Source organism: Girardinichthys multiradiatus, chromosome 20, assembly GCF_021462225.1.
Source record: "Girardinichthys multiradiatus isolate DD_20200921_A chromosome 20, DD_fGirMul_XY1, whole genome shotgun sequence".
Taxonomy (NCBI): domain Eukaryota; kingdom Metazoa; phylum Chordata; class Actinopteri; order Cyprinodontiformes; family Goodeidae; genus Girardinichthys; species Girardinichthys multiradiatus.
In genome coordinates, this window is record NC_061812.1 from 533,074 (window position 1) to 555,736 (window position 22,663).

General features: G+C 48.7%; 1 protein-coding gene and 2 long non-coding RNA genes across 3 annotated transcripts; 2 read left to right on the forward strand and 1 right to left on the reverse strand.

The window, feature by feature from the left end:
- The first annotated feature begins 3,012 nt into the window (after positions 1-3,012).
- LOC124856835 lies at positions 3,013-8,312 on the forward strand. The gene is made up of 3 exons (XR_007035432.1): positions 3,013-4,010; positions 7,804-7,931; positions 8,034-8,312. It is a non-coding gene; the product is annotated as an uncharacterized LOC124856835 (long non-coding RNA).
- Positions 8,313-8,437: 125 nt separating this feature from the next.
- On the forward strand, positions 8,438-8,782 carry LOC124857359. Its single transcript, XR_007035576.1, has 2 exons — positions 8,438-8,665; positions 8,714-8,782. It is a non-coding gene; the product is annotated as an uncharacterized LOC124857359 (long non-coding RNA).
- aldh4a1 (aldehyde dehydrogenase 4 family, member A1) lies at positions 8,746-20,782 on the reverse strand. The gene is made up of 15 exons (XM_047348579.1): positions 20,610-20,782; positions 16,058-16,151; positions 15,888-15,980; positions 15,765-15,812; positions 13,609-13,764; positions 13,232-13,381; positions 12,947-13,021; positions 11,958-12,145; positions 11,800-11,873; positions 11,522-11,718; positions 11,286-11,333; positions 11,050-11,202; positions 10,554-10,675; positions 9,476-9,594; positions 8,746-9,231 (listed from the first exon to the last, which is right to left on the reverse strand). The coding sequence occupies exons 1-15, from the start codon at positions 20,729-20,731 to the stop codon at positions 9,119-9,121; spliced, it is 1,752 nt and encodes a 583-aa protein (XP_047204535.1). The 5' UTR covers positions 20,732-20,782; the 3' UTR covers positions 8,746-9,118.
- Positions 20,783-22,663: the final 1,881 nt, after the last annotated feature.

Consider the following 22,663-nt stretch of genomic DNA (forward strand, 5'->3'; position numbering starts at 1 on the left):
CCGGAAGAGAGGGAAACGGGCTGGGGTGCTGGTACGACTTCGCCAGCGTGGACTACGAACACCGTTACCTGGAATATTTCTCTCTAACGTGCGCTCACTTCCCAACAAAATGGAGGAACTACAACTGTTGTTGGGGAAAAACAGGGACTTTTATTCATCGGCAGTTTTGTGCTTCACGGAGACGTGGCTGTGTGGATTAATACCGGACTCTGCGCTGCAGCTGGCAGGATTCCAGCTCTACAGAGCGGACAGAGACACGGAACTCTCCGGCAAAGCGAAAGGTGGAGGAATCTGTTTCTACCTCAACAGTGGTTGGTGCAACGACGTGACAGTGATTCAGCAGCACTGTTCTCCAGACCTGGAAGCCTTCATCATAAACTGTAAGCCTTTCTATTCCCCCCGTGAGTTCGCTTCGTTCATCCTGGTCGGTGTTTACATCCCGCCACAAGCTAACGTGCAGGTCGCACAGCGCATGCTCGCCGACCAGATACTGAGTGTGGAGCAGACCAACCCGGACTCCTTAGTAATCGTCGTTGGTGACTTTAACAAAGGTAATCTGACCCACGAACTCCCCAAATATAGACAGTTTATAAAATGTCCGACCAGAGAGGACAACATTCTGGATCACTGTTACATCACCATCAGAGACGCTTATCACGCCGTCCCACGTGCTGCACTGGGCCAATCCGACCACATCATGGTCCACCTGATTCCTGCATACAGGCAGAAACTTAAGCTCTGCAAACCTGTTGTGAGGACGACAAGGAAGTGGAGCAGTGAGGCTGTGGAGAATCTCCAGGCGTGTTTAGGCTGTACAGACTGGGATGTGTTCAGGACTACTACCAACAGTCTGGACGAGTACACAGAGGCTGTGACTTCCTACATCAGCTTCTGTGAGGACAGCTGTGTACCATCATGCACCAGGGTGAGTTACAACAACGACAAACCCTGGTTCACAGCTAAACTCAGAAGGTTAAGACAGGATAAGGAAGAGGCCTTCAGGAGTGGGGACAAAGACATATACAGAGAGGCTAAGTACAAGTTTGGCAAGGCAGTGAAAGAGGCCAAACGACTGTACTCTGAGAAGCTCCAAAACCAGTTCTCAGCCAACGACTCTGCGTCTGTCTGGAAAGGGCTCAAGCAAATCACCAACTACAAGCCGAAAGCCCCCCACTCCATCAACGACCGACGCCTCGCCAACGACCGGAACGAGTTCTACTGCCGCTTTGAAAGACAAAGGGACAGTCCTGCAACCATCCCCCACGACGCCCCCCAACAGCTGCAGCCACAATCCACCACCCCCATCTCTTCAACCTCAAGAGGGGCCTTGGCACCTCCACCCCCCACCCTGAAGTTCTCCCCCACCAGCCCCCTACCCACGCCGAGGACGGCTCTTTCCATCCAGGAGAGGGACGTCAACAAACTCTTCAGGAGACAGAACCCCCGGAAAGCTGCTGGTCCGGATTCTGTCTCACCAGCCAGCCTGAAGCACTGCGCTGATCAGCTGTCTCCAGTCTTCACAGACATTTTTAACACCTCACTGGAGACATGTCATGTGCCAGCCTGCTTCAAGTCCTCCACCATCGTCCCTGTTCCCAAGAAGCCAAGGACCACAGGGCTTAATGACTTCAGACCCGTCGCCCTGACCTCTGTGGTGATGAAGTCCTTTGAGCGCCTTGTGCTCTCACACCTAAAAGACATCACCGACCCCCTCCTGGACCCCCTGCAGTTTGCCTACAGAGCCAACAGGTCTGTAGATGATGCAGTCAACCTAGCCCTTCACTTCATCCTCCGGCACCTGGACTCCACAGGAACCTACGCTAGGATCCTGTTTGTGGATTTCAGCTCTGCCTTCAACACCATCGTCCCAGTTCTGCTACAGGAGAAGCTCTCCCAGCTGAATGTGCCCGACTCCACCTGCAGGTGGATCACTGACTTCCTGTCTGACAGGAAGCAGCGCGTGAGGCTGGGGAAGCACGTCTCTGACTCCCTGACCATCAGCACCGGTTCCCCCCAAGGCTGTGTTCTCTCTCCTCTGCTCTTCTCCCTGTACACCAACAGCTGCACCTCCAGTCACCAGTCTGTCAAGCTTCTGAAGTTTGTGGACGACACCACCCTGATCGGACTCATCTCTGATGGTGACGAGTCTGCGTACAGATGGGAGGTGGACCATCTGTTGGACTGGTGCAGCCAGAACAACCTTGAGCTCAACGCTCTAAACACAGTGGAGATGGTTGTGGACTTCAGGCAGAACCCAGCCTCACCTGCCCCCATCACCCTCTGTGACTCCACAATTGACACTGTGGAATCTTTCCGCTTCCTGGGAACCATCATCTCCCAGGATCTCAAGTGGGAGCCAAACATCAGCTCCCTCATCAAGAAAGCCCAGCAGAGGATGTTCTTCCTGCGGCAGCTGAAGAAATTCAACCTGCCAAAGACTATGATGGTGCACTTCTACACAGCCATCATTGAGTCCATCCTCACCTCCTCCATCACCATCTGGTACGCCGCTGCTACAGCCAAGGATAAAGGCAGGCTGCAGCGTGTCATTCGGTCTGCTGAGAAGGTGATTGGCTGCAGTCTACTGTCGCTCCAGGAACTGTACACCTCCAGGACCCTGAAGGTGGCAGGGAAGATTCTGGCTGATCCCTCCCACCCTGGTCACAGACTCTTTGAGACTCTCCCCTCTGGCAGGAGGCTGCGGTCCATCCGGACCAAAACCTCACGCCACAAGAACAGTTTTTTCCCATCTGCCACCAGCCTGGTTAACAAAGCCCGGAAACCATCCTGACACTCTCCCTTTCCCCCACCCCCCCCCCTTTTTTTGCTGACAGGACACCTGTAACCTGTAACTCTATGCGTTACATTAACGTTCAGCTTGGACTCCTGCTTTACTTGCACAACGATCATCTGCACTGTTGTATTGCTCTTGCATCTTATACTGCTCTATATTTACTCTCACTCACTTAAAACTGTGCACATATATTTATATTATATTGTAGATATGTTTATACTGTTTAATTTGTATTTTATTGCACCGACTACGCCAAAACAAATTCCTTGTATGTCCAAAAACGTACTTGGCAATAAAGCTTTTCTGATTCTGATTCTTCAAGAAGAACCCCAATGAGGAGTTCGGGAAATTCCAGGAATCATGAGCAGAACTTTAACGATGTGGAGAACTGCTGGAGAAGTGCTGACACCTGGATCAGAGAAACATCTGCAGCTCAGCATCTTGTGCAGAAGGAGAACGGGCATCAACCTTCTCAGAGAAATGAAAACACTGATGGTGAACAGCACCTTGGCTGTTATGACTTTCTGATGAGGATTTTAGTTACACAGAAGATCTTTGCTGTCCCTCAACGTGACCACTAGATGGCAGCATGTGTTTCTCACTGTTATCTGACCATGTGAGCAGTTCAGACCAGGATCCAGAAACAAAATACACAAGTCCATCAGGAAGAGCCTTACAGTGGTGCAGTTTGTAGTCCTGGGTTCAGATCCCAGCCTGGGGTCTTGGTACATGGCTCCATTGCATGAGTGGGTTCTCTCTGGGTGCTCCAGCTTCCTCCCACAGTCCAAAGCATGATTGATAGCTTGTGTTTTGGACTGTGTCTCTAAATTGTCCTCGGATGTTTGCATGGTGGTTTGTTCTGTGTTGTCCTTTAATTTACAGGAGACCTGTCCAGGCCCCCCCCCCCCCATGACTGTGCAAGGACAAGCAGAGGTGGATGAATGGCTGAGGTCTGGACTTTGACTGGGCCATTGTAATTGATTCTTTCCTTTTGCAGCCATTCTGTTTCTCCAGTGTTTGGGTTCGTTGTCCTGTTGACCCCTCCACAGACTCACCCCCCTTGGACATGGATGAGGGCTTTCAGTACCACCATCATCCTAGAGGATGGCTTTTCTACTGGTCTTAATGGGAGGGTCAGTTAAAGAGGGATTCTTGGACCTTGATGAAGGACCCAAACGGAGCCACCAAAGGAAACAGTAAAGCCCTCTTTGATTAGGTAAGCCAGAGTATCCTGCTGGAGAATGCCTTGGGTGGGGTGTGTCTCACAGTGACTACCTAGTGGTTGAAACTGGGCACCAAGGACTTATAGGCTACAGGAAGTCACCTACACCAGCTGCAGTGAGAGGTGGTGTCAAGCTTTGGGACAGCGTGGCCTGAGGGTGAAGTGTCTAGCTTTAGCAGTTCCTGGAATAAAACTATGGATGCAGATTGTCACTTTACTGGTGGGAAATAACTACAACTGTTCTGTGGGGTTAAGCAATACCAGCTAGGCTTTGATGGGTTCACCTTCATATGGTTGGGTCTCTGGAATCCAGCTTCTGCTGAAGGACTGGACTTCCTCTGATGATACAAGCACAGCAATGAGATCCTCAGAACCAGAGGGTCACAGCATTGCAGCTCTGAGCTATAACACAATCAGCATTTACATACTGGGCCCATATGGGTAGGAAGGTGGAATAATGGACTCCAGGTGAGACTGTCCACATAAAACATAATGACCCCAAGTTAACTTTCAGAACAGGTTCCATGCAGGACAACCCACTGGACCCATGTGGATCCTGGAGGTGTTAACCAACTTGAATTAATTCTGTTAACACCTATTAGAGACCCATCAGAGATCTATATAGGTCCCCAACTCGTTTGGCTGATATGAGCTGCATTTAATCAACCTATTTGGATCCCATACAGGGAGCCCAGTGTGAGCCCAGGTCCAGCTAGAACCCATCCAGCCTGTGCAAAATCCATTTGGGGCCTACATGTTTTGGTGCTTGCCCTTATGTGCCATAGAGTACTTCCTGGGGAACATCAATAGCCACATGGACAAGGACATGCTTACCTAGGTGGGGTGGGAGGACTGTTTCCCTGATCTGAATCTGAGTGGTTCTGTTCTTGTCACTGTGCTAGGTGCTGGTCCACACCAGACACCATGTTTTAGCACAGAACGGCCCAGAACAGGGCAAACCTCTGACTCAGCAACTTGGTTACAAGGAAGGGCAGAGCTATCAGCTGATCACCACCCTGTGTGACCTGCCCACACCTTCAGGTTCTTCCAAGTTCTCACATCATGGGGGAGTTTAGGGAGAGGATGAGACCCCCAGAGATGGGATAGGCTCTGACCTTTGGGGAGCGCCTTCTAATATCAAATGGAGATGTGGGACATCACCTGGGAAATGGCAAATGGATTTTTCCCATCTTTGTCTTTTGGGAACCTGGGGGAAGGCTCATTCCCAGGGAACCTTCACAGCACAGGTGAAGCAGGTGAGCTATTCCAGCAACATTAGCTTTATGCAAGATGTGATGAACATGTTTCTATCCGTTCCATCACTCTCATTCCTGCTGATTCCAAAGCAAAAAAAACGCCCTAACAGATTTCTAAGGAACATGCAGTACGATCCCAAGACAGCTACTGTGAGGGAATCAGCAGCGTTGTGCCGTCCTCTATACTTTGAATCACGTGCAAATTGGCGACCCAGTTCCTGCATCAGTCGGGTGGTCCGGCCATCTCTGGAGGCCTGCAACATCACGTCGATATCTGCCTGGATTACCCGACACGCTACGAAGCATCGACATCACTAGTAAAATTGGCCCATCGGCTTTACCACCATGTTGGTTAGTCCATCGCTGCTTCTGAAACGCTTCAGTTATGGCGGTTAACTACATTAACAACTTTTGGTTGCTATTCAGCAAATGATTTTATGAATTTAATGTTTTATTTTCCCTGCTGCTCTGCTTTGTGAACTGGTTGTTTGAAGACAGCAACTGGTTTCTCTTAGCTTTTAAAGCTAATTTGACCTCATTGCTAAAAACAAACCTGCTGCTGAAACATTAAAATTCACCATGAATTGTGACATCACTGCATCAGTTTATTCTCTTGTACTTTATTAGTTTTCCTTTTAAACTCAGTAGTTTAGTTGAATGTTATTGGCTTAGTTAAAGTTTGTTGACTGAAGTATTTTACCTGGAAATTGAAGTATTCTGTTAATAAATTCTTGTATTTGTAGAGAAGTAGTTTGTGTTTATTAAGTATGTGTTCAGGGCTTGAATGCATGAATTCACTCCTTCATCTATTGTTCTACAGTATAACACCACACCTTATAGAACAATACCTGACAGACTGACAGCTGATTGGCTGATAGTTCCCGATAATCATGTGATGCTGACTTGGACATTTTCATCTAAATTACTAACTTTGTTAAATATTCCCTTTGGCTTTTATTAATAAGTAATTATAGCCAAACCAATCCTTCTGTTGCACATGATCTTATTCTGTTTTTATATTTTTCATCTTTTTGTGAATCTGCGAGCGTCCATCATCTTCTCTGTTCGCTGCGGCAACACCTGAACTCCTAGAGTCTCTAGAAGTAGAATGGGAGGCAGATCCTTTAGTTATCAGGCTCCTCTCCTGTGGAACCAGCTCCCAGTTTTAGTCCGTGAGGCAGACACCCTGTCTACTTTTAAGGCTAGGCTTAAAACTTTCCTTTTTGATAAAGCTTATAGTTAGAGTGGCTTAGTTTATCCTGAGTTATCTCTGTAGTTATGCTGCTATAGGTTTAGGCTGCTGGAGGACATAATGACCACTTTCACTCTCTCTGCTACATTCTCATACTACTCTCCAATTTTGCATTATTTGCTGTTATTTCAATTCAGTTCAGTTTTATTTATATAGCTCCAATTCACAACACATGTCGTCTCAAGGTTCTTCACAACAGTCAGGTTCATACATTCCAATTAATCCTAACCATTGAACAGTTCAGTCAAATTCAGTTATTTATTCAAATTGGATAAAAAGTTTTTCTATCTAAGGAAACCCAGCAGATTGCATCCAGTCAGTGACTTGCAGCATTCACTCCTCCTGGATGAGCATGTAGAGACAGTGGACAGTCACTGGTGTTGACTTTGCAGCAATCCCTCATACTGAGCATGCAACAGTTTTTAACTTTGTTCTCTCTTTTCACTTCCTAGAAGCTACACCTGGCCTGGCTCTGTGTCTACCTGTGACACCTTTCTGGAGAGGGGAATCGTCCGAGCTTCTGCTGGCAACAACTTAATGCTCACCTTCTACAGATGATCCACATGGCCCTGTCTTTTAGTGTTTAACCCTTTCTCTCTCCTAGACATGGCTACTGACTGAGCTTCTACTGTGACTAACTCTATGTTCTCTCTTTCAGACTCTAACCTTGAAAACTGGCTCAGAGTTTATCTGTTCTTTCTTTCTAGATGAAACGACTAAAGGAGCTACATCCATTAACATTTACTTTTCCTTCCCATAGAAAGTACTCCTGGATCAGTGCTTCTTTGTTCTCTTTGTGTCTCTGCTCTGTTCTCTCAAACCTCCAGTCGGTCGTGGCAGATGGCCGCTCACACTGAGCCTGGTTCTGGTTCTGCTGGAGGTTTCTTCCTGTTAAAAGGGAGTTTTTCCTCTCCACTGTCGCTACATGCATGCTCAGTATGAGGGATTGCTGCAAAGTCAACACCAGTGACTGTCCACTGTCTCTACATGCTCATCCAGGAGGAGTGAATGCTGCAAGTTACTGACTGGATGCAATCTGCTGGGTTTCCTTAGATAGAAAAACTTTTTATCCAATTTGAATAAATAACTGAATCTGACTGAACTGTTCAATGGTTACGATTAATTGGAATGTTTGAACCTGACTGTTGTGAAGAACCTTGAGACGACATGTGTTGTGAATCTGGGTTATAAACTGAATTAAACTGAATGATCCATCCATCCATCTTCTGAAATCAGCTTTTTATGATTTAAGATTAAATCATGTTTCTTTCACTAACAGAAACCTGGAAGGAACAAAGACCACACGATGAGCACTGATGGAGATGATCCAGTTTACCAGGAGCTGAATGACCACCAGATGGTATCAGTGCTGGTATCATGAGGCAGACAGACACAGCCTTCTGGAAGGTACAAGAACATTCATGTAAACTCTGAGCATCAGAGTAGATCTCAAGAGTTACAGAAACAGAATCACATGTTGATTGAAAGATATTATTTATTTATTGTCAGACACGGTGGATCTGAAGGCAGAGAGCTGCTGAGGCAAACCTGCGTCATCATCCAGATCTGTGAGGAAACATCTCCTAACTTCACTGGGAGAAGATCCACAGAGCCGAGAAACCTGCTGCAAAACTGACCGAAGCCATCAAACTAACCTCTGACTGACGCGCACACACACACACTTGTTTTTCTATATGTAGTGAGGACCATCTGTTGACTTCCATTGATTTTCAGTCATTTTCAACCCTTTCTAACCCTAACCCTGACGATAACCCTAAACCTAACCATTACCAGTGCTTATCTAACCCTAACCCTAACCTAACCATTACCAGTGCTTATCTAACCCTAACCTTAACCTAAAGTCAATTCACACCTTAGTCCTAAACCTAACCGTTAGCAAAATAGGTCGTGAGGACCAGCAAAATGTCCTCACTTTGGTACAAATGGTCCTCAATTTGATGGTGAAATCTGGAAAATGGTTCTCACTGTGATGCCAAAACAGGAACACACACACACACACACACACACACACACACACAACCCTTCTCAGTCTGACCAAACACATTGAACTACCTTCAGTTCCTGATCACATATTGATCCAGGACGTTCTCCAGGACGTTCTCCAGGACGTTCTCCAGGACGTTCTCCAGGACGTTCTCCAGGACGTTCTCCAGGACGTTCTCCAGGAGGATCATTAACTGTTTTGATGAATATGCAGCTGTTTTTGTTACTGATTAAAATGTTTTATTAATTTTGAATGAGCATCAGACTGAGTCACGACAACAGAAACATTCTAAAAGTCCATCAGTGGTTCTGACCCGATCCAGTTATCAGCTCACTCTGTTTAGAGACAAACATTTTTGTCTGGACGGAAACAGATCGACTGGTTTAGAGACACAGAGACAGACCGTCTCTCAGAGGACATTTCTCTGCTCTGTCTGATGGACGTCCAGCTTCAGAGGGACAGGCAGAGATGAAGACCAAGAGGACATCTGAGGTCTGTTTTAGATGACTGATGGGGAGGAAGAGGAGGAGAGAGATGATGGATGGAGAGTCTGACAGATGTGTGGACCAGCAGATGGACAGATGGTCCCTCAGCCCATGTATGGGTACTTCCACTCTGTGAGGGGGACATGAGTGTGCTTCACCACCCGAGGAGACGTCCATCTCAGGACGTAATGAGGACCTCCAGGTTTGTCGTTCGTGCCTTCATGGAGAGTTGGACAAACAGTCAGTGACCAACCAACCCCTGACCTTTGACCCCCCCAGCAGCAGGATCTGACTGACCATCAATAATTTGTCTCTGAAAGAATAAACATCAAACTTTTCTGTCCGTCAGCTGAACTTCAGAGATTCAGAATCTTATAGATCATGTTGCTTCCTGCTGCAGCCCTGAACTTCCTGCACAGACCTGATTAATGCCTGAAAGTGAAGATCCCTGAAGGTCTCACCTGAAGCTCTGGCTCCTCCAAACGGCTGCTGAGCCACGATGGATCCAGTGGATTTATCGTTCACGTAATAGTTCCCTGCAGCGTTCCTCAGGACTCTGGAGGCCTCGTCGATCACCTTCCTGCAGAACAAACAGGTCCTTCTCAGTCTGGATCAGTAACAGGTTCTTCATGGAATCTGTCTGCAGACTGTGAAAAACCTCCTGAAGCTCGCTGATATCTGGCTGCAGGCCCAGATTCTCTGCATGAACTCCTGAACGTTGGAAATTATCAGCTCGTTCTATCAGGTTCTGCTCCAGCTGCAGGGCTTTAATATGAGTCTCCTCTCTGAGCGTGCTCAGACTGAAGCCACCCTGCAGAACAGAACCTGGAACATGATCCCAATTCAGGTACCAAGAGCCAGAATCATGAGTCAGGAAACCTGGGCCCAGATCTGCTCCAGCTCTTTACTGGTTCGGTTCCAAGAACCAGGTGGACCAACTACAGCTGTGAGGTTTTCATGTTTAAATCCAGAAACTGGACTGAGCTTCAACATGAAGTTGCAAGAAGGAGAGCTCAGGGTTCTGATCCAGTTCTGGAACTTGTTCATCAGTAAGTGGGAAACTCTGTGCTGATCCTTAGTGCTGCAGGAAAACTGAATTCTGATCCCAGAGATCCGGTGGTTCTGCTTTCAGGTCAGAGACTCAGAAATCACCAGAGGCAGGATCAGACCTCATGAAGCCTTCTGCATTACCTCGGTTCCGGACCCAGAACCAGACCGAAGCAGGTGATACAGAGCATGAGAAATCATTAAACCTGCTGGATCCTTCAATCAGCTCAGGAGAACAAGAACCAGAGGAGACCCATGTTTCTACCAAACACCTTGCAGCATTAAACTAAACTCAGTGGGTTCAGAGTTCTGACTCGGAACCATCAGAGAATCCGATCCCCTGAACTGGAGAAACTGGGGGTCAGATCTTGGTTCCGGGTGAGCTTCCAACCTACAGAGAGGGAACAACTTCCCAGGTCCACCGAGACCAGAGCAGATCAGAGGGAACGGGTCTCTGTGGACAACACATATGTTCAGGAGAAGACATCTTACTGATCGTGGGCGAACACGGATCCTGTAAGAGAGTACGGTGACGTGCTGTCAACCAGCCGCAGAACTTCCTGGTAGTTCTTCTCTGGATAGACGTAGACAGTGAGGACCGGGCCAAAGATCTCCTGAAAACACCACAAACACGAGATCACATGACTTACAGGAGACACAGAGCTGTAGATGTTCTCACAGTCCAAACCTGGGTTCAGGAAAAATTTAGACTCCATGCATTTATCTTCAAGAGGGGTTCTGGTGCCCATCTCCAGCAGTCATTGGGCCAGAGGTGGGGTGTTGTCCTCTGGGTGGACCCTGCCTCTCACCCAGTGACTGCTTTAGATGGGCACCAGTGCCATCTCTCAGGATGGACCATGGATGGAGAAACTGAAGCACATTATTTCTGACATGGGGTCTCTAGATGTTTACATGATAGAACCTTTTCAGGATCATCTCTGCAGCCTCAGGCTCACCTGTTGGTCTGTCAGGTGAGGCGTCTTCTTACCTCGTTCATGATGGGGTCCTGAGGGTCTTTGGTCACGATGACAGTCGGCTCCACAAAGTAACCTTTGCGATCATCACAGTGTCCTCCTGCGATGATGCTGAGGTTCGGGGAGGACTTGGCGTGGTCCAACCATCTCTTTATGCGAGCAAAGGACTGCAGGGGGAGGAGCCACAGTTACTGATTAGGCACAGAGCTAACGAGGTGCCTTAACAAGTTAATGATGAAGCGCTGCTGACCTTATCATCTATAACTGCAGAGAAAAAGGCGCTGAAGTCCTCCACAGGCTGAGGAGCAGAGAACATCATGAACATCATGACTCAGGAAACAAAACTGGGTGTGATTTTCTGTGCATCTCTGAAGGATTCAAACATGTTTCCATTCTTTCCTGCTCTGAACATTTCACTGAACCCCACAGATGAAGCTGCAGGGTTTTATCCCACTGGCTGCTCCACTCAGTAGGACCTTCACTCACGTCTCCAACTCGGATGTTCCTGTGCACGTCCAGCAGCTGCTCTCTGATCTGCGGCCACGTGCTGTCAGGAACATACATCCTGGAGCACGCCGAGCACTTCTGCCCTCCATACTCGAAGGCCGAGCGCACCGTCCCCATCACCACGCTCTGGACGTCTGCGGACGAGTGCACGAAGTGGAAGTTCTTCCCTCCGCACTCTGCCAACACAAAGGTCCAGACTGCGGTCAGAACCTGCAGGAGAACCAGGATCTGAAGAACTGTGACCAGATGGTTCTCACCTCCGCCCAGGCGGGGAAACGTCCTGTAGATGTCCAGGTTCTGGGCCACCTGCTTCCACAGACGCTTGAAGGTCCTGGAGGAAGAAGAGATGGTTGCCATGGTAACATAAACAGAGCCAGGATCAGCTGTAGGGCGTGGTCTGATCAGGCGTCCTTACGGCACGCTGCCGGTGAAGTTGATCCCTGCCAGGTGTTCGGAGGAGGTGACGGCATCTCCAAACACGGGACCGTCAGCGGGCAGGAACTGGATGATGTTGGGGGGCAGACCGCACTCACGCAGAACTCTGTAGACCGCGTAGCTCGCGGAGACGGCCATGTCACTGGGTTTCCACAGAACCACGTTACCCTGAGGCAGAGATGTTCCCAAGTCGAGTCTTAAGTCTCTTAAAACAACAAACGTTTCCTCCCCAAACATCCAGGTCACCTCTAGAACCTGGCACAGCTGCCGGTCCGGAATCCAACCCTGAACGGTTTGTCCTCAGGACGTAATTATTACAGGAACATTTAATAATCATGTGATTCACAGATATATTTTAATCATTTAATTCACCATCCTATAAATCTGCTAAAGGCTGATTTATTTTATTTAGAAAAATGATCAAATGTAATATTTACTGATGTTTATGCTCTAAGAAACATAACAGAGATTAAAAACTGTTAATGTTGAATGTGTTAAACTTCCGACTGAACAGGAAGTGCTTTTATTTTGGTATTTCCTGCAGGAAGTGTCCTGGTAATGTAGCAGTTACCTTAGCAGCGAGCGAAGGTCGGAGGTCAGTTACGTTTATTTTGTTCCTAAAGTCATTTAATCCAGCAGAGATGTTCATGTGGTCATTAATATGCAGCTAACAGGAACGTGAACATCCCATAATAATTAAGCTCATCCTTTCACAGTAAAACAGTCTGCAGCTTCCTTTCATTCTTCATCACATAAAAACTGGTTCTAAGACTCGAGACTCACCACGAGTCCAAGTCAAGTCTCAAGTCTAATTTCTCGAGTCTCAAACTCGAGTTGCCATTTCTACCCTGGGGAAAACTTCAGGTTCTGAGTGTCCTGATCCAGGGTTGTGAGGTGAGCTGGACCAGAATTCTTTCCTGACCCATGAGCTGTGCTGAGGCTTCCTCACCTCTGACCTCCAGGACTCACCATGAGAGCAGGGGTCCCTGCCAGGTTGCCTCCGATGGCCGTGAAGTTAAACGGCGCCACAGCTGCTATGAAGCCCTGACAGGAAACAGAGAGAGAAATCCAGAACCCATCAATAAACCCAGAACCAAACCTGGACACATCAGGTCTTCATTAGAGGGAAGCAAGGTGCTCCTCCTGCAAACTTATCAGCACCAACCAAACTGACTCGGACTGTCCTAGTCGGCCTGTGTGGATCTAAGGTTTTCATTTCCTCAGTAACCATGACAACAGCTCAGGCGTTCCTACCTCAAGGCCTCGGTACAGCGTGGTGTTTGTGCTCTCCTTCGTGCTGATTGGCTGCTGGGACTCCAGCTCGATGGCGTGTTTGGCGTTGAATCTGAAGAAGTCGATGAGCTCCGCGGCAGCGTCGATCTCGGCCTGAACCACCGTCTTACCCTGAACACCAGAGAGAGGGAGGATGGATGCAGCATCGGCAGGAAGAAGACATCGTCTGCAGGTCTCTGATTTCACGGAGCTTTCATTTCTGAGCTTATTTGACCTGCAGAAACATCTCTGACCTCACATGAAGTTCTTCCTGAAGTCCCACATCTGTCTGAATCCAGGAAGTAAACTGCAGAGAAACTCTTACATCAGGTCATCTGACCTCCAGGTGTGTCATGTACCTGTCCAATCATGGTCTTGGCCACGATCTCTGCTCTCTTGGGTCCGCTGATGATATCGGCAGCCTTGAATAGGATCTGGGCCCGGTCCTGGACGGGTTTCAGGTCCCACTCCTTCCGAGCTGCCACCGAGGCCTGGATGGCCTTATTGATCAGCTCCTGGAGAGGATTCAGACAGGTGGAGTTATTTAGAGCATCACCTGGAGAGGCTGAAAGACTGAAGCTGATCCACAGGTGAGCATGGTTCTGGTCGTGTTGACTGTATGTATCATGATGCTCATGTGGAGCATGTCTGTTTTTATGTGAGGTTATTTTTGTGTTCAGGAACGCTTCGGCTTTATTCTACAAATATTATTTCTATCTTAGCAGAAAATAACTGGACTCTAGGTGGAAAATGTCAGTTGTTTGACAAAGTCCCAACTAAACCAGTTGATTTAATGAATTACTGACAGTTGTTACTGGAAGATGAGGCTCTTCATGACTTCCTGAGTTTTAGTTTCTAATATCTTTAGGGATTGTTATCAGTTCACTGATAGTTTCCATTAAACTCACTGATCTTCACAATCTGGTCCTTAGAAATAAAGTTCAAACACTCTCAGTCCTCTCACTAGTGATGTCATGTTCCTGCCTGTTTTTCATTGGCTGTCGGCAACACGCCCTGCAGTTGGTCGCTGATCCGCTCGCAAGACCCGACTGGGTCCAGGTTAGTTTGTGTGATGGCGACCGATGTTGGGTCGGTTCGGTTCTCCTCACACACTCGCGGGCTCTGGTGTTCACCTCCTGTAAGACTAACAGATTTTTGGACCAGGTCCTCCTCCAGACCGATCCAGACCTGGGAATCGGGGGAATAAATTGTAGGTGCGTTCCCAGCTTTGATTTAAAGAGACAGGAGCTACTTATCTCCACGACCCTGATCTTCTACAGCAGAGACATGTGATGAGGTTCATGACTCCACAGACTCCTATTAATAATAATAATTATAGAGAAATGATCCTCTACATTTAACCCATCCTCTAGGGAGCAGTGGACTGACATTGTGTGGCGCCCAGGGAGCATTCAGGGGTTAAAGGTCAGGCTGTAGGATTGGAAGCAGGGTCCTTTCCAGGACCTGCTCTCTAACCACTAGGCCACCAACATTTAATTATTTAAAAAGTTTTTAATTAAGCTTTAATAGACTCCATACTGTTCAACAAAACCACTTTTATTTAAGGTCAAATGTGATTATTTAAAATGACTTCTTTATTTTGGTTGATCTTATTTTATGCAAACTGGAAATAGTGTATGATCTTCTGGAAGCAGGCTGCATTAATCAAGTCTTTTAAAATCTCCTGGTTCTCCCTGACCTTCCCACTGATGTTCAGTCTGTGTTGCCCATCCAGAGCCAAGTCAAACCCGTGAACTCCACACTGGTTTCAGGTGGACCCCTCTAGTTGACCAGAGCAGGCTTCCTTTCTCCCACTAGTTTGAAGCAGATCCTCCAGCTCCAGTTGGTCTTCCTCTCTCTAAAACCTGTTTCAACTGAAGATCCAGTTTAGAAAAATCCTTTTCCAGCTCTGAGAAGTAAACTTCTATTTAGTGGGACCTAATTTAAATACGACTTGTAACCTGACACACCTGACCTCTGCGTAGCGACACGCTGTTAGCCTTCTGTGCCTACGGGGCTCAGCACTGCCCCCTATCAGTGCAGCACGGTACTCCTTGCCTCACCCTGTCCATTTTCATTAATGGTCGATTAGAAAGATCAAATATGTCACACATTCATTAAATATATGACAGACTGTGGAACGTCAGCATGTTTAGTACATGTGTAATCCAGCATGTATGTTGCTGATAGAAAGGGAGACAGCAGGGGGCATGCTCCAACAGCCTGCATCAGTCAGCGTGTGCCACAGCGCCATCTGTGGTGAGGCACAGCTAATCACTGCCTCACCTTGACTTTTTACCATGTGTTTGGATCAGCGTAAATGCTGCAATTTGACCAAAGAAATGTTGAAATCATTCAGGAAACCAGTTTATAGAACAGTCATGTGGACAGATTGATTTTCTCTCATCATTGATAGTATTTTACTTCTCCTGATGACAGGTGAGGGGAGTCTCCTCTGACTGCTCATCACTGTTCTACAGGTGTTCTGCTCTGGACCTGGGTCATGGGAACTCACCTTGTCAGCATAACAGAACTTAGCCACCTTGTGTGAGTGGTTGAAGGGCTTGAAACAGAAACACAGAGAGGTCAGTGAGGAACATCACCTCCAGTCTCATCAGTGCTTCCATGATTGACTCACAGACAGCTGGTATCTGAGGTCTTTGGTCCACACATGTTCATCTCCAACCACACAGGGGATCTCCTCGGTCTTCCCTTTCAGGTTGTCCAGAGCCTGCAGACACAGATCAGGGTTAGAATGCCCACTGACAATAGATATGGAGCAGAGTTGGACCTATGGGACCCTCAGACCTTCTGCAGCTCAGCACGTTCTGGACTCCCTTTCTGAAAGCCCAGAATGGGTTCATTCTTCACCTCCACGGCGGCACTGGGCCATGTTTTAAACCTGGAAACACACAGGAGTTCATTAATTCTGACCCGTTGGGTCACATGCGAAGCATAACCCTGGATCGGATCGGCCGGGGTCTGAACTAACCGGATCAACCTGGAGAAACCTGCAGGATGTTTGATGAATAAACAGAAGCTAATCAGTAACAGGATATGGATGTATCTGGGCTTCAGAACCTTCTCTGACCCGAACCATTCGTAGAAACTCTGGGCCAGGTTCTCAGGCAGCAGCAGAGACAAACTCAAAGTTCCTGGAGAACATGTCTACCAATCAGCAGGTCTAAGCCTGAAGATCTTGTCCCAACCTGCAGAAGGTCTCCATCTGCTCCTTTTAGGTGGAAGATCTTCTCAAATAAGAAGTTCTCAGGTCAGTTTCTGATGCCGTGGATTCTCCAATAACAGCTGCAGCCCAGAATCAGAACATAACGGACATTTGCTCCAGTTGTAAGCATAAATGCATCTTTTATTATCTGTAACACGCTCAGAATCAGTACCACAGATCCAAATCATGGCCTCATTAATCTCCACAGTATCTATTAGTTATGAAGATTACATATGAGAGTAGAAATGCAAACGTGGATCTTGGTACCAAAACCTTGGGCCACTTTGGTCTGGACTGGTTCTACTGGTATTTATCTGGTAGAGTCCGGTTAGTGTGTGTGAACACGGCACCCTGCCTTAGTTCTGGTGTTCCACAGGGTTCTGTCCTTGGATCTGTCCTGGGCTGCTTTATTAATGTTCTAGCCAGAACTTTACTTTAACTTCACACACTCACCAACATGCAGGAGGTGCCTGAATTAATTTGTGGACCAGAACCATAATGAACGGAACCTAATTTTAAAGTGGAACTTGCCTCAGAGCAATACAAACATCATTACGTGAGTTCTGTGGTACCAGTTTAATTACAGGAAACACTAACTTATCCAAATGGATCTAAAAATACTGCAGCTGCAGAACCGACTGGTACCACCAAGAGAGATCAGACTGTTTAAGTTATTCTGCAGAACTTGCAAAGGTCTCTGCAGCCAGAAGCTCTGAGATGTTCAACGGATCTTCTCATTACATTAAAGATTTTCCTACTCAGACTCTGGGCCTGTTTGTTGGTTTCAGACTCTCCAGAATTTGAGTTGGGTTTGGGTTGAGTGGCTGCCCCTATGTTTGGGTCAGAACCCTGAGGTTTTAGTACTTAACAAACTGATGGAGACACATAAATGTGTTCATCTGCTGTTTCTGCTCATTAGTTCTAATAGTTCTGTTACTGCGTCCTTCGACCTTTAGCTCTGCAGATACTTTGGACCAGCAGGACTTCATGTCCCAACTGGGTCATAGACCAGCTCCCAGATCCGTTCTGTTTCTTCTGTTGGGTCAGTGGTATTAGAACCTCGCAGGTAAGTCCGAACTGTTCAGTTTAGCTGATATTGTGCAGCCTGAGCTCTGAGACGGTTCTACAGCACTTTGTAATAAAATGTGGACTGGACTCAGTTCTGATTAAACCGAGTCGGACTGATCCAGTCACTGCACTCATTGTCCAGCTCGGTGCAGCCCAGCAGGACGTTGTCCCGCGCTCGTTACTGATTAACATCGGGGTTCTGAACTCTGATCCGAGGAAGGCCGACCCGACAGGCGGGGGAGGAGGAGGAGGACCACCACCAGCTGGGTATTTCCCACAGGAACCAGTCAGCCTCCACCCTGGGCTGCTGTTACAGCTGCACCAGGAAAGACAAACACCAGCCCTTCATCCACTAAGGGACACTGACCCTGAGGCTGCTGGGGCCCCTGAGGGCCCCAAGTCACCTGAGCATCAGGGAGAGACACCACCTACAGAAACCGCCCCCAGAGACACCACCTACAGAAACCGCCCCCAGAGACACCACCCGCAGAAACCGCCCCCAGAGACACCACCCGCAGAAACCGCCCCCAGAGACACCACCCGCTGAAACCGCCTCCAGAGACACCACCTACAGAAACCGCCCCCAGAGACACCACCTGCAGAAACCGCCCCCAGAGACACCACCCGCAGAAACCGCCCCCAGAGACACCACCCGCAGAAACCGCCCCCAGAGACACCACCCGCAGAAACCGCCCCCAGAGACACCACCCGCTGAAACCGCCCCCAGAGACACCACCCGCAGAAACCGCCCCCAGAGACACCACCTACAGAAACCGCCCCCAGAGACACCACCTGCAGAAACCGCCCCCAGAGACACCACCCGCAGAAACCGCCCCCAGAGACACCACCCGCAGAAACCGCCCCCAGAGACACCACCTACAGAAACCGCCCCCAGAGACACCACCTGCAGAAACCGCCCCCAGAGACACCACCCGCAGAAACCGCCCCCAGAGACACCACCTACAGAAACCGCCCCCAGAGACACCACCTGCAGAAACCGCCCCCAGAGACACCACCCGCAGAAACCGCCCCCAGAGACACCACCCGCAGAAACCGCCCCCAGAGACACCACCCGCAGAAACCGCCCCCAGAGACACCACCTACAGAAACCGCCCCCAGAGACACCACCTGCAGAAACCGCCCCCAGAGACACCACCCGCAGAAACCGCCCCCAGAGACACCACCTGCAGAAACCGCCCCCAGAGACACCACCCGCTGAAACCGCCTCCAGAGACACCACCCGCAGAAACCGCCCCCAGAGACACCACCCGCAGAAACCGCCCCCAGAGAAACCACCCCCAGAGACACCACCTACAGAAACCGCCCCCAGAGACACCACCTACAGAAACCGCCCCCAGAGACACCACCTACAGAAACCGCCTCCAGAGACACCACCCGCAGAAACCGCCCCCAGAGACACCACCTGCAGAAACCGCCCCCAGAGACACCACCCGCTGAAACCGCCTCCAGAGACACCACCCGCAGAAACCGCCCCCAGAGACACCACCCGCAGAAACCGCCCCCAGAGAAACCACCCCCAGAGACACCACCTACAGAAACCGCCCCCAGAGACACCACCTACAGAAACCGCCCCCAGAGACACCACCTACAGAAACCGCCTCCAGAGACACCACCCGCAGAAACCGCCCCCAGAGACACCACCCGCAGAAACCGCCCCCAGAGACACCACCTACAGAAACCGCCCCCAGAGACACCACCCGCAGAAACCGCCCCCAGAGAAACCACCCCCAGAGACACCACCTACAGAAACCGCCCCCAGAGACACCACCTACAGAAACCGCCCCCAGAGACACCACCTACAGAAACCGCCCCCAGAGACACCACCTGCAGAAACCGCCCCAGAGACACCACCTACAGAAACCGCCCCCAGAGACACCACCTACAGAAACCGCCCCCAGAGACACCACCCGCAGAAACCGCCCCCAGAGACACCACCTACAGAAACCGCCCCCAGAGACACCACCTGCAGAAACCGCCCCCAGAGACACCACCTGCAGAAACCGCCCCCAGAGACACCACCTACAGAAACCGCCCCCAGAGACACCACCTACAGAAACCGCCCCCAGAGACACCACCTACAGAAACCGCCCCCAGAGACACCACCTGCAGAAACCGCCCCCAGAGACACCACCTGCAGAAACCGCCCCCAGAGACACCACCTACAGAAACCGCCCCCAGAGACACCACCTACAGAAACCGCCCCCAGAGACACCACCTACAGAAACCGCCCCCAGAGACACCACCTACAGAAACCGCCCCCAGAGACACCACCTACAGAAACCGCCCCCAGAGACACCACCTACAGAACAGAACCAAAAACCTCTTTTCACTGTGAACGTCTTTTAAAGTTCTGTGTATTTTGGACCGCGAAATATGACTCACACGGATTAAAAAGTCAGTACTGTGGTTTAGAAAAAATATGAAGCTGAAACATCCCCAGGTTCGCCACCAGGGGGAGCTCAGCTGTAAATATGGAAGCATAAAGGCTTGCAGGAGAACTGCAGTCAGAACACCTCAAAGCAGGGAAGATTTGAGCTGACTGAGCAGCTGACTGACTACTAATGTTTCTTTTTTTCTGATCATTATTGTTTTCTTGGTAAAAGACGATGTGTAACAAGGTTGTTGGTTCCACCGTGGCCACTAGATGGCGATAATAGTAACAACCTGCTCCTTTAATTCCTGCAGGCGATGATCAATAATTGACTAAATTCATCTGGAGTGATTAAATCGGAGTTATTTTCGGGAAACAAACACCAACAAGTGTTTAAGGCATTCATCTGATCTGTGTTTCACACGCAGAGCTTCAGTGTCTGCAGGATCAGACTGAACAAACATCGTCCTCCTCGGGCTGCAGGTCATCAGGGGTCATTACAGAATACGCTGGGCGGTAACACATCTGAAGCTCGCTAACACCACGTGTTGTCCCCAACAAAGTTAATAAAACTTTCAGTCGGTCATGTAGGTGATCATCTGAACACCTTCTAGAAGTCTGAGGAGCTCCGGATTCTCGTTTCCGTTCATGTGAAGTTCAGCGGCGGGACTTACCCCCTCCAGGACCGGCCCAGGAGCACCCGGACACGGAGCATCATTCTGTCTGGAACCAAAGAAACGCAGAGAGGGAGAAAAGCGGCCGAATTATCTGTTTCCAGCCCCGATAACCTGATCATCAACCGACCCAAAGTGACAGGAGGCTAGCCGCAGTCAGCTAACTGCTGCCGGGGGGAGAGGCTACTGTTAGGTCGCTCAATCCGCCCAGAAACAGTCATACTCATAAAGGCTTACTAAACTAAAGGAAACATGACGTGTTCGTTAATAAATACCGCTCAACAGGAGGAAATATTATACCTTAAACTATAAAATATTTATCCGGTAAATCTCTAACACCCCTCAGCGAAATGGAACTTTCCAGAGGCGGGTATCACACTAACCAATCACAGAACAGTAACCTTTTATTAGCCAATCAAAGCCCGTTACTGGAATAGCAAGCTGCACCACCTTTGTACCATGAGTGGCTCTGCCCCATTCTTACACCGGCCAAACTGCAGGCGCACCGTGGAGGCGGAGTTGGGACACAATATAACGCTTAATGGTGGACGACCCAAACATAACAGGGTTGTTTATTAAAAATTTTATTTAGGTCAGAGAATCGGTTGAATATGATACACTTCAGACTGCATGTTAACCATCTGGTACGTTATATTTAATGGTTTAATGATCATAAAACATTTGAGGTGACTCAAATACTGCAGCCATACAGTTCATTGGAAAGAAATATCAAATATTCAAGATTAAAAATTTATTTATTGTCATCCTGTCACCAAAATGAAATTTAGCTGAGATCCAACTCAAAAGATGCACATGTAGGTAATAGACACTAACATTTAAAAACATATGTTCATGGAATGTGGTATGTAGTATTTAGTATTTACATAAAGAGCAGCTTTCCTGACAGAAGTGGGACAAAAGTGGATGTGGTCTGCAGCAATGTGTCTGGCCCTTTTCTGGACTGTGCAGCATAAACTAAGTCCAGATCTGGTAGACGATATCCTACAATCCCCTGTGCTGTCCTCACCACCCGTGCTAAGTCCTCCCTCTCCTGTGCCGTGCAGCTCCCATTCCACAGTGTCACACTGAGGCACAGGATGCTTTTAGTTGTGGTCCGGTAAAGGTTTGTGAGCAGCTGAGTAGAGAGTCCAGTCTGTTTCAGCTTCCTGAGAAAGAAGAGCCGTTGTTGGGCCTTCTTCACCAGGTTGGAGGTGTTCACAGTCCAGGAGGTCAGAGGAGATGTGAACGCCCAGGAACTCCATGCTGTCCACACGCTCCACCACCGCCCCCTGTATGCAGAGTGTGTTCAGTCCTCCTGGACCTCCTGTAATCCACTATGACCTCCTTGGTCTTGCTGGAGTTCAGGATGAGGTTGTTCCTGGAGCACCACTGAGTCAGATTGTGGACCTCCGGGTCTCATCATTGTTAGATATGAGACCCACCACAGTGGTGTCGTCCACAAACTTCACAACCATGTTTGTTTTGTGAATAGCAGAGCAGTCGTGTATGAAGAGGGCAGGGCTGAGAACACAACACTGCAGCGTGCTGGTGTTGAGGATCAGTGGGGCAGATGTGAGTTTCCCCATCTTCACCACCTGGAGCCTGTTGGTGAGGAAGTCGCTGATCCAGGAGCAAAGTGGTGCAGATAAACCAAGGTTGTGGAGCTTCATGGCCAGCAACTCAGGTAGGATGGTGTTGAAGCCTGAGCTGAAGTCTACAAATAGTATCCTAACACACACTCACCGGCCACTATATTAGGTACACCTGTCCAACTACTCGTTAACACAAATTTCTAATCAGCCAATCACATGGCAGCAACTCAATACATTTAGGCATGTAGACATGGTCAAGATGATCTGCTGCAGTTCAAACCGAGCATCAGAACGGGGAAGAAAGGTGATTTAAGTGACTTTGAACGTGGCATGGTTGCTGGTGCCAGACGGGCTGGTCTGAGTATTTCAGAAACTGCTGATCTACTGGGATTTTCAAGCACTACCATCTCTAGGGTTTACAGAGAATGGTCCGAAAAAGAGAAAATATCCAGTGATCCAGTT

Excerpts from the sequence above, each read along its gene's own strand:
- aldh4a1 (XM_047348579.1), bottom strand. The coding sequence starts at position 20,731 with ATGATCAGGTTATCGGGGCTGGAAACAGATAATTCGGCCGCTTTTCTC. Across the intron at positions 15,813-15,887 it reads ACCTCAGATACCAGCTGTCT|CCCTTCAACCACTCACACAA; the intron begins GTGAGTCAATCA and ends TTCTGTTTCAAG. Across the intron at positions 11,874-11,957 it reads AACTTCACCGGCAGCGTGCC|GACCTTCAAGCGTCTGTGGA; the intron begins GTAAGGACGCCT and ends TTCTTCCTCCAG.